Here is a 17,064-nt window from a genome sequence, read left to right on the forward strand (position 1 = left end):
GCTTCCCTTGGATAAATTAAAATGAGAAAGATAAGAAACCAAAAGTCACTGCTGTCAGTAAATCCCTGGGTTAATAGAGCCTCCACTGAATGATATCAATGAAAGTTATTATAGCCATAGTATCTAGTGTTATAAAATTTCAGCCTGCTACGCGCCAGGCACTGGAACGGGTGCTTGAACTATAGCTCCTTCATACTGGCTGCTGCTAAGTCGCCCCAATCGTGTCCGACTCTGCGCGACCCCAGAGATGGCAGCCCACCAGGCTCCCCAGTCCCTGGGATTCTCCAGGCAAGAACACTGGAGTGGGCTGCCATTTCCTTCTCCAATGCATGAAAGTGAAAAGTGAAAGGGAAGTCACTCAGTCGTGTCCGACTCTTAGCGACCCCATGGACTGCACCCTACCAGGCTCCTCCGTCCATGGGATTTTCCAGGCAAGAGTACTGGAGTGGGGTGCCATTGCCTTCTCCACCTTCATACTGTACAAGCCTTTTATTTCAGAAGAAATGAATCTAAATAATTACTTGGAACCTCTACAATGATGGAGTAACTGGAACCTGACTTGCCTTCCCACTGTAAATAATTAGACAAGTGAACAAAACATATGTATTTAAAAAAAAAAAAAACCTTTAAAACATTAGACAACAGGCAGTGTCTAACTGATTGCTGAGAGAGAGAAAGAAAACAGCGGAGTACCAACACCATCCTGGCTTTCTGCCTGGAACCAATTTAGAACACAGTGGTTTTGCTAAACTGAGGGGCATAATTGGAATTTGGAGCAGCTCAGGCTTCACAGGTGGTGCTAGTGGTAAAGAACCCACCTGCCAATGCAGGAGGCATATGAGACATGGGTTCAACCCCTAGGCTGGGAGATCCCCTGGAGAAGGGCACAGCAACCCACACCAGTATTCTTGCCTGGAGAATCCCATGGCCAGAGGAGCTTGGTGGGCTGCAGCCCACAGGGTCACAATGAGTTGGACATGATTGAAAGGACTTAGCATGCAGGTAGAGAGTCCCTTGGACTGCAAGGAGATCCAACCAGTCCATCCTAAAGGAGATCAGTCCTGGGTGTTCACTGGTAAGACTGATGTTGAAGCTGAAACTCCAATACTTTGGTCACCTGATACGAGGAGCTGACTCATTTGAAAAGACCCTGATGCTGGGAAAGATTGAGGGCAGGAGAAGGGGATGACAGAGGATGAGACGGTTGGATGGCATCACCGACTCAATGGACATGGGTTTAGTTGAACTCCAGGAGTTGGTGATGGACAGGGAGGCCTGGTGTGCTGCGGTTCATGGGGTCACAAAGAGTCAGACACAACTGAGCGACTGAACTGACTGAGCTATAATTTGTAGGACAGACCACCACAGAAGATAGAGCCACACAGAAAAGGAGCACCAGAGATATGCTGCACCCCTGAGTTTGTTGTTGAATACTGTGCCTGAGTCGGTAGGAATGCCACAGGCAGAGCAAAGGGGAGGGAAGATGAACAGTGCCCACAGCTCACAGAGGACTGGGAAGTATTTAAACTTTCACAAGTTGGAATACGGACATTTCACTGACCTCCCTACCACCCCTGCCCCAGGCATTCACAGAGGAAAAGGTCACATCTAAGTAGCAGGATAAAATTATCTCTACTGTAAACGCTACTAGAGTTTCACCTTCCAAAATACAAAACAAACCTTGAAAGAATCAATCGGGTCAGCAAGTAACTTACCTACTTGCCACAAAGAAGCCCTGCACTTTTTAAAGAAATTCAGTTACTCAAAAACTTAACTCACAATGACCAGCAGTCAGACAAAAAAATACCAGATGTGCACAAAAAGCAGGAATATGGGATCCATATCCAGAAGGAAAGTCAGTCAAAATTCAGAGATCCAGAAATATCAGCAACAGATGATGGTGAATAAATAAGAAATTTGTTCAAAATGTGAAGGGAAAGCATGGGAAAGATGAGGATGAAAATGGAAGATATAAAAAAAAAAACCTGCATGGAACTTCTAAATATAAAAATGTCAAAGACAATATTAATAAAAAGAGAAAACTACAAATATGCTCATGAATATGGGCACAAAAACTCTGAACAAAATATTAAAGGACAGGATTCAGTGACATAGAAAAGAATTGTACACTATGACAAAATGGTGTTTATTCCAGAGAGACAAGAATTTAACTCAATATTTGAGAATCAATCAATATAATCCATTATATTAATAGGTTAAAGAAGAAAAATCATATGATAACATCAATTGATGCAGAAAAAGCATTTGGAAAAATTCAATAGTTATTCATAACTAAAGCTATCAGCAAAGAAGGAATAGAGAGTAACTGCCTCAACTTGATAGACATAAATCTAAAAACTCTATAGCTAACATTATACTTGGGACTTCCCAAGTGACACAGTGATAAAGAATCCGCCTGCCAATGCAGGAGACATGGGTTTGATCTCTGGCTCAAGAAGATCCCCTGAAGAAGGATATGGCAACCCATTCCAGGATTCTTGCCTGGGAAATTCCATGGGCAGTGGAGCCTGGCAGGCTTCAATCCGTGGGGCCACAAAGAGCTGGACATGACTGAATGATGGAGCGTGCACGGTAATAACGATGGAGTTGTAATGGCAAAGGAATGGAGACATAGATCAACAAGATAGAAGGGAGAATTCACACAAATATGGCCAACCGATTTTTGACAAACGTTTAGAAGCAGTTCTATTTAGGAAAGGCAGCCTTTTCAAAACATGGTGCTTGAGAACTGTACTTCTATAGGAAAAATAAAAGCAAGCCCTCTAGTTGGAAGATCCCAGAAAAGATGCAGACTGTGAAGAAAATAATCCAAGGGTATTTACAAATGTATGACACAAAGCTCACTGAGGGGTGAGGGGCAGTGCTGACCTAAGTAACCTTGGGATGGGCAGAGTTGGTAGCACCAAAGGCAAAAGGAGCCAGACACCAGCTCTGTACTCTCTAGTGTCCCACAAGGACACAAGCTTAAGAATTCTGATACTGCTCTGCATGTACACAGGAATTAAACACGTAAAACAATGTTGGATGGTACTTGCCAGGAATCTTGCTGTTGGTGTGGGAATTCCCAGATAAACAAGAGAGAAGACTGGAATGATCCATGTAGTAATGGAGTAGAGTTGGAGAAATTAGTGTAAATTCATGTTTAGCTTAATTCAGATATAGATGGCTATGCAAAGCTCAGCAGTGGCCACAGGACTGGAAAAGGTCAGTTTTCATTCCAATCCCAAAGAAAGGCAATGCCAAAGAATGCTCAAACTACTGCACAATTGCACTCATCTCACATACTAGTAAAGGAATGCTCAAAATTCTCCAAGCCAGGCTTACATGAACTGTGAAATTCCAGATATTCAAGCTGGTTTTAGAAAAGGCAGAGGAACCAGAGATCAAATTGCCAACATCCACTGGATCATGGAAAAAGCAAGAGAGTTCCAGAAAAACATCTATTTCTGCCTTATTGACTATGCCAAAGCCTTTGACTGTGTGGATCACAATAAACTGTGGAAAATTCTGAAGGAGATGGGAATACCAGACCACCTGACCTGCCTCTTGAGAGACCTGTATGCAGGTCAGGAAGCAACAGTTAGAACTGGACATGGAACAACATACTGTTGTTCCAATAGACTGTTGTTCCTAATAGGAAAAGGAGTACATCAAGGCTGTATATTGTCAGCCTGCTTATTTAACTTATATGCAGGGTACATCATGAGAAAGGCTGGGCTGGAAGAAGCACAAACTGAAATCAAAATCACCAGGAGAAATATCAGTAACCTCAGATATGCAGATGACATCACCCTTATGGCAGAAAGTGAAGAAGAACTAAAGAGCCTCTTAATAAAAGTGAAAGCAGAGAGTGACAAAGTTGGCTTAAAGCTCAACATTCAGAAAACTAAGATCATGGCATCCAGTCCCATCATTTCATGGCAAATAGATGGGGAAACAGCAGAAACAGTGTCTGACTTTACTTTTCTGGGCTCCAAAATCACTGCAGCCATGAAATTAAAAGACGCTTACTCCTTGGAAGGAAAGTTATGACCAACCTAGACAGCATATTAAAAAGCAGAGACATTATTTTGCCAACAAAGGTCCATCTAGTCAAGGCTATGTATGGTTTTTCCAGTAGTCATGTATAGATGTGATAGTTGGACTATAAAGAAAGCTGAGCACCGAAGAATTGAGGTTTTTGAACTGTGGTGTTGGAGAAGACTCTTGAGAGTCCCTTGGACTGCAAAGAGATCCAATCAGTCCATCCTAAAGGAGATCGGTCCTGGGTGTTCATTGGAATGACTGATGTTGAAACTGAAATTCCAATACTTTGGCCACCTGATGCGAAGAGCTGACTCATTTGAAAAGACCCTGATGCTGGGAAAGACTGAGAGCAGGAGGAGAAGGGGACGACAGATGATGAGATGGCTGGATGGCATCACTGACTCAATGGACATGAATTTGGGTGAACTCCAGGAGTTGGTGATGGACAGGGAGGCCTGGCGTTCTGCAGTTCATGGGGTTGCAAAGAGTCAGACACAGCTGAGCGACTGAACTGAACTGAACTGAACGCAATGGCAATATTTATAAATACGTGGGTTAGTATACAGGCGCATTCACTTGCTGTCAGCTGAGAGGATCTAGAAGCAAAGGCATGCCTGGAATATCGAGCACAGCTTGAGGCCAGATCTTGGTTTCTAGTACCATTCTGCAATAAAAGGAACCATTCTCCTTGGAGAGATGGCTGATTCTAAGACTGGAGCAAGAAATATACAAGATAAGCCTGGGGTATCTTCACTGCCAGAAAGCATATAAAACACACACAACCACCACCAACACAACAACGGAGTATGTTCATCGGCCGGAGACAATAGGAGCCAAATGAAAGAACTCCCAATGTCCAAATCTGGAACATTCTGAGCAACAAAATAAATACAAATGTTCTGAATTTAACTCAAAATATAAAATAAATATCCATAATGTCACACTGATACAAACAAATGCAGCAGAACAGACAAATCCCTCCTACAGAAGAATTTCACACAGTTTATATATCAACTTTTCCTTCAAAGAGGTTGGTATAACTCCCTATTCCTTCAGTGTGGTCCTTCCAAAGAGTAAAATACGCAGAGTGGGGAAGAATAACATTACAGGGGAAAAACTTGATAAACACTATCTCAGCTAAATGATCAAGGTCAACGGCAGTGGTCAGAAATCATACTGATAGTATGTAGCCTTGATATGTGGGATGTGATTAGAAAGTCAACAAAGGACATGCAGGGATACTTGGCCAAAGAGTAAGTGTAGATGTAAAAAAAGGACACGAAAAGGTGTCTAACATCATTTATCATTCGTGTTTGCATCAGTCACTCAGGCATATCTGACTCTTTGCAATCCCACAGACTGTAGCCCGCCAGGCTCCTCTGTCCATGGGAGAGTTCAGGAAAGAACAGTGGAGTGGGATGCCATTTTCCTACTCCAGGGGATCTTCCTGACCCAGGGATCAAACCCATTTCCTGTGTCTCCTGCACTGGGGGCAGATTCTTTATTTGCTGAGCCATCAGGGAAGCCCATATTTATCATTAGGGAAACTTGAATTAAAACCACAAGACATCACTAAACACATATCAAAATGGCTAAAATAAAAAATGAAGACAATATCAAATGCTGGCAAGGAGAGAGATAAACTGGATTATGATTCGTAGTTAATGAGAAGGAAAAAATGGTTAAGCCACTCTGGAAATATTCTGACATCTTTTTGTTTTTTCTTTTTTTGAAAAGTCCACATCAACTACTTAATGACCCAGCACTTGAATTCCTGGGCAAATGTTACAGAAAAAAAGTGAAAACTTATATTCACACACAAAAAACTGTAAACAAAGATTTATAGCAGCTTTCTCTGTAATAGCTCAAAATTGGAAAGACCCCAGATTTCTTTCAACAGGTGAATAGCTAAACAAACTGTGGAGTATTCATACCATAGAAGGCAGATCAGCAATAAAAAGGAAGACACTTGATACACGCAATGATCTGGATGAACTGCCAGAGAATTATGCTGAGTGAAAAAACTTGAAAGGTTACAGGCTATATGATTCCATGCAGAAAATATTTTTGAAATACCAAAGTTATAAAGATGCAGAACAGATTAGCACTTTCTAGGGATTAAGGAAATTTTCCTGTAGTGGACAAGAAATGGGCATGGCTATCGAAGGACAGCATAAGGGATCCTTGTGATGGAAATGGTCTGGATCTTGACTGCGTCAATGTCAGTAACCTGGGAAAGACACTGTACTGTAGTTCTACAGCATGTTGCCCCTGAGGGTAAACTGTACACTGGATCTCTCTGCATTATTTACTGAAACTGTTCACGAAGTCTGAAGTTTCAATTATCTCAAAATAAAAACTTTGATTTTGAAAAAACAGCCAAAGGGATAAAAAAAGACATACAGATAGTCAATCATCTTCTTAAAAAATGTGCTAATGAATTCCGTTAGTTAAGTTGCTAGGATAACTTTGTACTCATATGGGGAAAAAATAAACTTCCAGCCTTAAGTCACACCATAGCCACAAAAAATTAACTCAAGACCTAAACCTAAAAGCAAAATCTATTTTTAAAAATTCTAAAAGAACACATTGGGCAAAATGTCATCATTATAAGGTAGGCAAAGAAAGAATAAACCAAAAGAGAAAAAAATTGATAAATTAGAGATTACCAAAAAAAAAAAGTACTTGCTCCTCACAAAAAAAAAAAAAACAACAAAAAAAAACAACAACAACAAAACACAACCCATTAAGAATGTATGGAAGGTGCTCACTTTGGCAGCGCATATAGTAAAAATTTAGACCCATACAAAGAAAATTAGCATGGCTCCTAAGCAAGGATGACATGCAAATTCATAAAGTGTTCCATATTTTTGCTATATGGCTCAGGAAACTCAAACAGGGGCTCTGTATCAACCTAGAGGGTTGGGATGGGGAGGGAGATGGGAGGGAGGTTCAAAAGGGAGGAGATATATGTATACCTATAGCTGATTCACGTTGAGGTTTGACAGAAAACAGCAAAATTCTGTAAAGCAATTATCCTTCAACAAAAAATAAATTAATTTTAAAAAAAGAATATATGGATGGATGTACTGCTGGGGGGAGAAAAAAAAGAATGAATGGACAAGCCAAATGTTTATCTGACAAAGGATTTGTATCTAGAATACGCAAATTACCCTAACAACTCAATGATATGACAAAAATTCAACTTTTAAAAACTGGGCAAAAAATTGAAAAGACCTTTCACAAGGGAAGACATATGAAAATAAAAAAGTGAAAGTACTTTCTCAATTGTGTCTGACTCTTTGTGACCCCATGGACTGTAGCCCGCCAGGCTCCTCTGTCCTTGGGATTCTCCGGGCAAGAATACTGGAGTGGGTAGCCATTTCCTTCTCCAGGGGATCTTCCCAGCCCAGGGACTGAACCCATGTCTCCCTGAACTGCAGGCAGATTCTTTACCATCTGAGCCACCAGGGAAGCCCAAAGTTACCTGAAGGGTCAGTAATTACATGAAAGATGCTCAGCATCAAAGAAAGGCAAGTTAAAATCTCAGTGAGAATAAAGCACTGATGACATTCACCTGTGAAAATGAGCTGGAAATCACAGAATATTCTCCTGTGAACTGAGACAAATACTGAAAAGTAGCTGGAAAATGTTGAAGAATGACTACAGCTGAGGTATTTGTTATTTTCAAAGACCAGTTGGAGTGATGTTTGAGCCTACTTCAACTGGAAGAGTCCTCCTGCTTGCTATGATTACAGTAAGAATGATAAAGGCCTGCTGCTGCTGCTACTAAGTCACCTCAGTCGTGTCTGACTCTGTGCGACCCCATAGACGGCCTCCCACCAGGCTCCCCCGTCCCTGGGATTCTCCAGGCAAGAACACTGGAGTGGGTTGCCATTTCCTTCTCCAATGCATGAAAGTGAAAAGGGAAAGTGAAGTCGCTCAGTCATGTCCAACTCTTAGCGACCTCATGGACTGCAGCCCACCAGGCTCCTCCATCCATGGGATTTTCCAGGCAACAGTACTGGAGTGGGGTGCCATTGCCTTCTCTGAAGGCCTAGGGGTGGACTTTCCACCTAGAACATGAGTCGGACATGATGTAGCAACTAAACAACAACCAAAAGGTGTATGGCCAGTTGGGGAGGCAGAGGGGGTTGAGAGGCAGGAGACACACAGGAAGAACATTACTGAGAAGAAGAGCATGACACTGCTGTTCGGGAATCAAGCAGGCAAAGGGGGCCCAGGACAAGCCTAAAAAGACAAGATGTAGCCAGACCTCCCAGGTCTTGATGATCCAGCTAAAAGTCTTAAAGACAATGATATGCCAGTAGGTGATTTTAAGCAGGGAGAGACAAAGATTAGATTTGCATTTAAAAGGTCTCTGTAGCGGATTCATGTTGATGTATGGCAAAGTCAATACAATATTGTAAAGTAATTAAAATAAATAAATAAAATAAAAATAAAAGGTCTCTTCAGAGCTTCCCTGGTGGCTCAGTGGAAAAACAATCCGCCTGCCAATGCAAGAGATGCAGGTTTGATCCCTGTGTTGGGAAGAACCCCTGGAGAAGGAAATGGAAATTCACTCCAGTATTTTTGCCTGAAAAAAAAATCCCATGGACAGAGGAGCCTGGCAGGCTACAGTCCATGGGATCACAAAGACTTGGACACTACTTAGTTACTAACATTTTCACTTTCAAGGAAAAAAAAGCTTCTTTGCACTCTGGATAGGAGTAAATATTGGTACAAGGTTTCTTCCTGGAGAGCAATATGGAAATAAGTATGTATTCTCCTGGATCATGGGTTTCCATTCCTAGGAAATTAGCTCAAAGAAATAATCACACAAGTTTACAAAGACATGCATGCAAGAATATTCACTGTAATATTGTTTGCAATAAAAAGTTCCATCTCCCCAAAAGTTGAATTGAGCATGGGTTAAAAAAAGAATCCTGACATATCATGGACTGGATGACAGGACAGCCAATAAAAATGATAAACAGAAGCATATTCCTTAATGTGAAAGTGCCATTTATGAAACACACATATCTTTAAGTGAAAAATAGTATGAACAGTATGATTGCTTTTATGTTCAAATAGATGCATTTACGGGCTTCCTCAGTGGCTCTGCAGTAAAAAATCTGCCTGCAATGCAGGAACTGCAGATGTGGGTTTGATCCCTGGGTCAGGAAGATTCCCTGGAGGAGGGCGTGGCAACCCACTCCAGTATTCTTGCCTGGAGAATCTCATGGACAGAGGATCCTGGTGGGCCACAGTCCATAGGGTCGAAAAAAGTTGGGTATGACTGATGCAACTTAGCAGGCACGCACATATGCATTTACACTACACACTGTATCTTAAACACAAACAGACCTTCAGGAAAACCCCTGGATATATGTAACAAAACGTTAACAATGGCTGTCTCCTAGTAGCACAGTTTTAAGTGGTGGGTTTGGTTTTTTTTTTTTTTCCCCCTCTATGGTGCTATATTTTCTCATTTTTCTTCCAAGCTTTTTATTATTTGTGGGATATAAATGTCTGGGGGGGGGATGGAATGTTTCCCCAATATTTAGTTCAGTTCAGTCGCTCAGTCATGTCCAACTCTTTGCGACCCCATGAATCGCAGCACACCAGGCCTCCCTGTCCATCACCATCTCGCGGAGCTCACTCAGACTCATGTCCATCAAGTCTGTGATGCCATCCAGCCATCTCATCCTCTGTCATCCCCTTCTCCTCCTGCCCCCAATCCCTCCCAGTATCAGAGTCTTTTCCAATGAGTCAACTCTTCTCATGAGGTGGCCAAAGTACTGGAGTTTCAGCTTTAGCATCATTCCTTCCAAAGAAATCCCAGGGTTGATCTCCTTCAGAATGGACTGGTTGGATCTCTTTGCAGTCCAAGGGACTCTCAAGAGTCTTCTCCAACACCACAGTTCAAAAGCATCAATTCTTCGGCGCTCAGCCTTCTTCACAGTCCAACTCTCACATCCATACATGATGACAGGAAAAATCATAGCCTTGACTAGACGGACCTTAGTTGGCAAAGTAATGTCTCTGCTTTTGAATATGCTATCTAGGTTGGTCATAACTTTTCTTCCAAGGAGTAAGCGTCTTTTAATTTCATGGCTGCAGTCACCATCCGCAGTGATTTTGGAGCCCAAAAAATAAAGTCTGACACTGCTTCCACTGTCTCCCCATCTATTTCCCATGAAGTGATGGGACCAGATGCCATGATTTTCGTTTTCTGAATGGTGAGCTTTAAGCCAACTTTTTCACTCTCCTCTTTCACTTTCATCAAGAGGCTTATTAGCTCCTCTTCACTTTCTGCCATAAGGGTGGTGTTATCTGCATATCTGAGGTTATTGATATTTCTCCCGGCAATCTTGATTCCAGCTTGTGTTTCTTCCAGTCCAGCATTTCTCATGATGTACTCTTGCACAGAAGTTAAATAAGCAGGGTGACAATATACAGCCTTGATGTACTCCTTTTCCTATTTGGAACCAGTCTGTTGTTCCATGTCCAGTTCTAACTGTTGCTTCCTGACCTGCATACAGATTTCTCAAGAGGTAGGTCAGGTGGTCTGGTATTCACATCTCTTTCAGAATTTTCCACAGTTTATTGTGATCCACACAGTCAAAGGCTTTGGCATAGTCAATAAAGCAGAAGTAGATGTTTTTCTGGAACTCTCTTGCTTTTTCCATGATCCAGCAGATGTTGACAATTTGATCTCTGGTTCCTCTGCCTTTTCTAAAACCAGCTTGAACATCAGGGAGTTCACGGTTCACGTATTGCTGAAGCCCTGGCTTGCAGAATTTTGAGCATTACTAGCATGTGAGATGAGTGCAATTGTGCAATCCCCAATATTATCTTTGCATTTATTGATGAGAACAAATGTCCCTGCGTGTTTATAAACCGGTCAGAAACAAAACCACCTGCAGATAATTTTCTGAGTGAGCCCGCTTCCTAGTCCCAGGAAAAGCCAAAAGGAAAACAAAGGATATGACACAGATAAGCAGAAGGAAGATCAGAGGTCGCTCCTCCTGATCTTGACTGTTGGCATCTTCCCCAGAAGCACAAACGAGGCTCCCCAGGGACGGACTGGGGTCCAGGCTCTGCGGAATTCTTCAGGGTTGGGGAGGCGGCCACTGTGGCTTAGCAGGGGGAAGTGAGCATGCAAGGCACTCTCCAGCCAATGACAACATATTTCCAGAAACTTTGGTGCCCACCTTCTTCTGTCTGCCCCCTGTATATTAACCTTTCCCAACCTGCAAGCCAGCGTGATCCTGACGCTATTGTTGGCTGAGCAAGTGCTCAAAACAGACACCTGACCTGCGCTCTACATCTCCGCACTCCTGTGCTCAGTTAACAAAGTGAAGGATGGCATCTCCACTACCCAAGGGGTTCCTAACTTCTTTTGAGAATCTGATGAAAATTTAAGAACTCCCCCCTCAGTATTTACACATGCATACGACATTCCACATCTGTTGGGGTGTGTACAACCCCCTAGATCTTTGAGGGGTGACTTCGAAGGGCTCTTGTTAGGCTCGTTCTCCTTGCCCACAGTGACTTTTCCCACTCAGATCCCAGGAGCCTCCGAGGCTCCTCTTGAACCCAGCCCTGTCCTCCCCACCTGTTCTTCCATCAGATGTTTTCTCCCCCATCCACTCTCTCTGCCCACACCTCTCCTGTCCTCACCTTCACTACTAATTCAAGATCTCCCCCTAACGCCCCCACCATCTCTCCATTATGCAAAATCCAGATGTTAATATACGATATTTGCCTTTCTCTTTCTGACTTACTTCACTCTGTATAAGAGGCTCTAGGTTCACCTACCTCACTAGAACTGACTCAAATGTGGAGGGCAGTAAAAGAGACGCAGACATAAAGAGCAGACTTTTGGACTCAGTGGGAGAAGGAAAGGCTGGGATGATTTCAGAGACTAGCACTGAAACATATACCTTACCATATGCAAAGAAGATAACCAGTGGGAGCTTGATGTATGATACAGGGCACCCAAAGCCGGTGGTCTGGGACAAGCTGGAGGGATGGGGTGGGGAGGGAGGTGCGAGGGGGGTTCAGGATGGAAGGGACACATGTATGCCTGTGGCCGATTCATACTGACTGAGTCATATTGATGTATGGCAAAAACCATCACAAGGTAGTAATTATCCTTCAATTAAAATAAATAAGTAAATCCAGACACTGCCGTATCTTTCGATAGAAATAAACCTGGTGGCGGAATGCAGTTGCTGCAGAAGACACATTTGACCCTTCCATTCTCCTTCTCACCCCCATTAGCACTGACACTTTATCAGGTGTTCTCACCCCCATTAGCACTGACACTTTATCAGGTGTGAGTGTAATGGCTCATGTCTCACGTTCAAAGCTACAGGTCAGAAAACGTACACAGCAAGGACAGTCTCAGCAAGTCTTCAAACCAAATGCTGATCTCCTAAGAGCCTCACTTAATGACAACACAGTAAATTGTTTTAAAACAGGTCTCCATCCAAGCGATCCCTGCTTACCTTCTGCAGTGCAATTCGTATTTTGCAATAATGTATGCATAGAGGTTTCTGGGTTTTCTTCACAGCTGCAATCTCAGGGATTCTGCACTAATTTGAAAACTCAGCTTCTGTCTCACTTGCCTGTAAATCCTGGTGCGCAGACACACGTGCCATTGAGACCTTCGCTGTCACAGGTGCCTCCGTTCAGACAGCTGACATTAGCGCATGGGTCCTTGTAGGATTCACAGTGGATTCCTGCAGAGACACAGATGCAAAAAGGGTAACTTGCTAAGGTCTCCAGCTCCCATAGCCTTTGAAAGGAAAGTGTTTGAATAGATTTGAACAGTGTGAAGGCTGATTCCCAGAGGGGTGCATGTGTGTGTGCATGTACACGCATGGGTGCACACATGTAAATGTATTCATGTGCCCACCCTTGACTTTTGCTAATGTTTAGTCACTTAAGTCATGGCGGATTCTTTGCGACTCTATGGACTATAGCCCATTAGGCTCCTCTGTCCAGGGAATGCTCCAGGCAAGAAATACTGGAGTGAATTGCCATTTCCTTCTCCAGGGGATCTTCCCAACCTAGGGATCAAATCCATATCTCCTGCTTTGGCAGGCAAATTCTTTACCACTGAGGCACCAGGAAAGCCCACCCTTGACTTTAAGCTGTAAAAACACACCTTACTAGAAAATAACAAATTCAGTACCTGATCATAAGTCCCATCATAAAGTCTTCTCTGTATTTTCTCTGACCCCACACCCCAAAGTCTGGGCAACAAAAAGTTAAAACATTGAAAGATAAAATTTATCAGTGACACATGCTTTCTGAGTCTCCAAAAGAAACAGAACGTAGCCAGACAGTCTACAAAATATGTCAATATAACTGATAAACAGTATCCTGAAGGTAAAGATTTGGAGTCAGATATTTAAACGAGCTCCAGTTGTAGTTTTGGAAAACTGCAGGGGAGAGGAGGTCCTTAGACTTCATCCCCAAAGATCAAACCAGTTCACCAACAGAAAGGCAACGTGCTGCACCCATACTGTGTTCCAGACCCTTCTGCTGTGCTTTATGTATAAGGTGATCCTCAAGTCAACACTAGGAGACAAATATCCAAATGCAAGGTCACCAGGCTGGTGGGGAGGGACCCAGTGATGATGGTCACTTGAATGTGATCCTGTGCTCACTGAACAGTTCATGAGATGGAGCTTCAGCTGCCGTGGAAATATACAACAGTCTATGGAGCTCTGCACCCATTCAACAACAAACAAAAGAGGCACTGAAAAACAGTCTTTATAACAAAAACAGCTCCCATTGTTGTTAAAAAGTAGTCTACGTGTATATGTATATATGCAGAGGCTTGAAGCTGAACTGAGGGAAAAATGAATTACTTTGAATGTCACTTTGTACATCTCTACATTGTTAGAATTTTTCACAATGACTATATAGCATTTTCATAATTTTATTTTTAAAAAGAACTTTAAAAATCCAATGCTCTTTGAAAGGTAGAATTTCTGGTATTTCACCGGAAGGTCAGATAGATGAATAGACTAATCTCTTTCTTTGTTCCCCTCCCCTTTGGAGAGGAAGATAAATTACATCTTTGTAAAAAAGTATATAATGATACACTTATCCTTTCTGACAGTCTCAAGAAAATATAAGCATAAATCAAATAATAAAAGGATATTTATTTAATTCCCACTTCCTTACTTCACTCAGATTGTACAAAAGACTGCCACACCCAGTGACTCATGTTGACACTGAAATTATTCTTGCTGGGACTTTTTTCTCTCCTTTCTTTTCTAATTTTCAATGTCTTAAGAAGCAAGGTTCAGGAAACAGGATGGGAGGGGGGCGTGGAATGCAAGAGAAAAAGAAAACAGAACTCCCTATCTGTAGTCACACTAATGATTTATTGGAGCCTGGTAAAGGGAAGAGGAACTAAAGAGCCTCTTGATGAAGGTGGAAGAGGAGAAGGAAAAGCCTTAAAACTCAACATTCAAAAAATTAAGATCAAGGCATTCAGTCCTGTCACTTCATGACAAATAGATGGGGGAAAGAATGGACACAGTGACAGACTTTATTTTCTTGGGCTCCAAAATCACTGCAGACAGTGATTACAGACATGAAATTAAAAGGTGCTTGTTCCTTGGAAAAAAAGCTGTGACAAACTTAGACAGCATATTAAAAAGCAGAGACATCACTTAACTGACAAAGATCTGTATAGTCAAAGCTACGGTTTTTCCAGCAGTCATGTACTGATATGAGAGCCGAACCATAAAGAAGGCTGAGCACCAAAGAACTGATGCTTTTGAACTGTGGTGTTGGAGAAGACTCTTGAGAGTCCCTTGGACTGCAAGGAGATCCAAGCAGTCCATCCTAAAGGAAATCAATCCTGAATAGTCATTGGAAGGACTGATGCTGAAACTAAAGCTCCAATCCTTTGGCCACCTGATGTGAAGAACCAACTCATTGTAAAAGACTCTGATGCTGGGAAAGATTGAGGGCAGGAGGAGAAGTGGGCAACAGAGGATAAGATGGTTGGATGGCATCAACGACTCAATGGACATGAGTTTCAGCAAACTCCAGGAGATGGTGAAGGACAGGGAAGCCTGGTGTGCTACAGTCACAAAGAGTCAGACACACCTTAGAGCCTGAGAAATGAACAACAACAAAGCATCTTAGAATGGATGCGTTTTCATTTCTTTTTATCCTTTGCCATCATATCCAACTTGTGAACAATATTCTACCAAATATTTTTCCAAACTGCCTTTCATATCTTTGCCTGACTTTTCTCCCTGCAACCACCACCCCAAGCCCACTGCCTCACGCCTGGTGGGAAGCACTCCCAGCCCCCAAATATCTCCTAGCTCCCTCTCTGCCTCCAGAGACTTGATGGCACCTCCCTGACTCATCCTTAACAAACCCACAACTCACAAGGTCAAACTAATTTAAAGACTGGACTTCCCTGGTGGTTGAGTAGTTAGGAGTCTTCCTGCCAATGCAGGGGACACAGGCTCAATCCCTGGTCCAGGAAGATTCCACATGCTGCAGGGCAGCTAAGCCTTCGTGCCACAACTACTGAGCCTGCGCACCTAGAGGCCGTGTTCCACAAGAGAAGCCACTGCAATGAGGAACCTGCATACTTCAACAAAGAGCAGCCCCTGTTTGCTGCAGGCAGAGAAAAGCCCATGGGCAGTAATGAAGGCCCAGTGCAGCCAAATAATTAATTAATTCAAAAAACTAACCTAGAGATTAAAGTGTAAAACTGGTAATTGCTCGTTGCTTGAGTGTGTACAGTCTCTTCACCCAGGAGTCTCTATTTTCATCTTTCCAGTGATACCCAAGTAGCACAGGCTGAACTGAAACAGTAAAATGCAAAAGAGCATTTTTCGCTTCCAAGTGTTATGAAAAACAAGAATTCACACATTTGCAAGTGCAGGGAAGCCTGATGTGCTGCAGTTCATGGGGTTGCAAATAGTCAGACATGACTTAGCAACTGAACAACAACAAGAAGTTCCTAGGAGGCTGATCACTGGGAACCACATGACAAACAAGGCTTTTGATTATAACAGGAAATACAGCCACACCAAAGTTCAGAAGTATTCTGAAGTCTAAGAGCAAAAATATCCATTAGAACTAAAGTAAGAGCAATCAAGGACATGTTTTTCTTGATTTTCAGTAATACATTTGCCAACTTAATCTTAAAATATTCATATAACTAATACATTAACACACAAATTACCACATTCCTCAAATAAGGGTGAAAAGCATGTTCCAGGCTGAATATTTAAGCATCTCAACTTTAAAAGCCTTCAGTAAGATACATTTGATGAAAACACTCAAGATAATAAGCAACTTCAATCTTTTGCGTGTTTGGGCAATGATTTTATCCTTTGTTATTTCTCTTTTTCAAAAGATAAGATATTCAGTCACTTGAGGTTCATTGAGAGTTTTCTGGCAGCAAGATGGGACAAAAACTAATCTTCTTAGCAAGAGGATAACTTTGCAGCAAGTCAGTCTCAAATGTCCCCAGAGAGCACTTTGCCAACTCATGTTTCTATACGCTGAGCCTCGCTAAGCCCTTTGCAAGAAACACGTGCCATGTTGTTCAGTTTGTTGGTCAGAATTGAACCACTATGAGCTAGAAATCTTAAATGCAGAGAAGAGAGAGTCATGAATACCACTGAGATGCCCAGGATACATCCCCTTCAACTCTGCTCTTCAGGGCCCCTGGGTTCCCTTCATCTGCACCCCCAGAGCCCCCATTCCCTTGCACAACACTGAGTGTCAGGCATCCTGTGTCCTCTGAGCAAAACGCTTTCCTTCGCCCTCCCTCCTGAAGTTGACTCTCCCAAGGCAGGACTCTGTTCTTCTGCCACATTGAGGGCATGTGGAGATCCCATGATTCCAGAGTTCAGTGTTAAATCACCACTTATGGGTTTTGCTGTCTGATTCCCCCATGTATCTCTGAGGTTCTTTAGAGCAGAGGCTGTATCAGATCGCGGGGAAGAAATGATG

General features: G+C 42.5%; 1 protein-coding gene and 1 non-coding gene across 2 annotated transcripts in view; one reads left to right on the forward strand and one right to left on the reverse strand.

The window, feature by feature from the left end:
- Positions 1–17,064, reverse strand: part of DNER (delta/notch like EGF repeat containing) — a 379,213-nt gene that overhangs the window by 27,446 nt on the left and 334,703 nt on the right. The window contains exon 10 of the mRNA XM_069578468.1: positions 12,684–12,797. Coding sequence (XP_069434569.1) covers positions 12,684–12,797 — 114 coding nt within the window. The remainder of the gene's footprint in view (positions 1–12,683; positions 12,798–17,064) is intronic.
- LOC138434829 (U6 spliceosomal RNA) lies at positions 6,811–6,919 on the forward strand. The gene has a single exon (XR_011254907.1). It is a non-coding gene; the product is annotated as a U6 spliceosomal RNA (small nuclear RNA).

This window comes from Ovis canadensis, chromosome 2, assembly GCF_042477335.2.
Source record: "Ovis canadensis isolate MfBH-ARS-UI-01 breed Bighorn chromosome 2, ARS-UI_OviCan_v2, whole genome shotgun sequence".
Classification (NCBI taxonomy): Eukaryota; Metazoa; Chordata; class Mammalia; order Artiodactyla; family Bovidae; genus Ovis; species Ovis canadensis.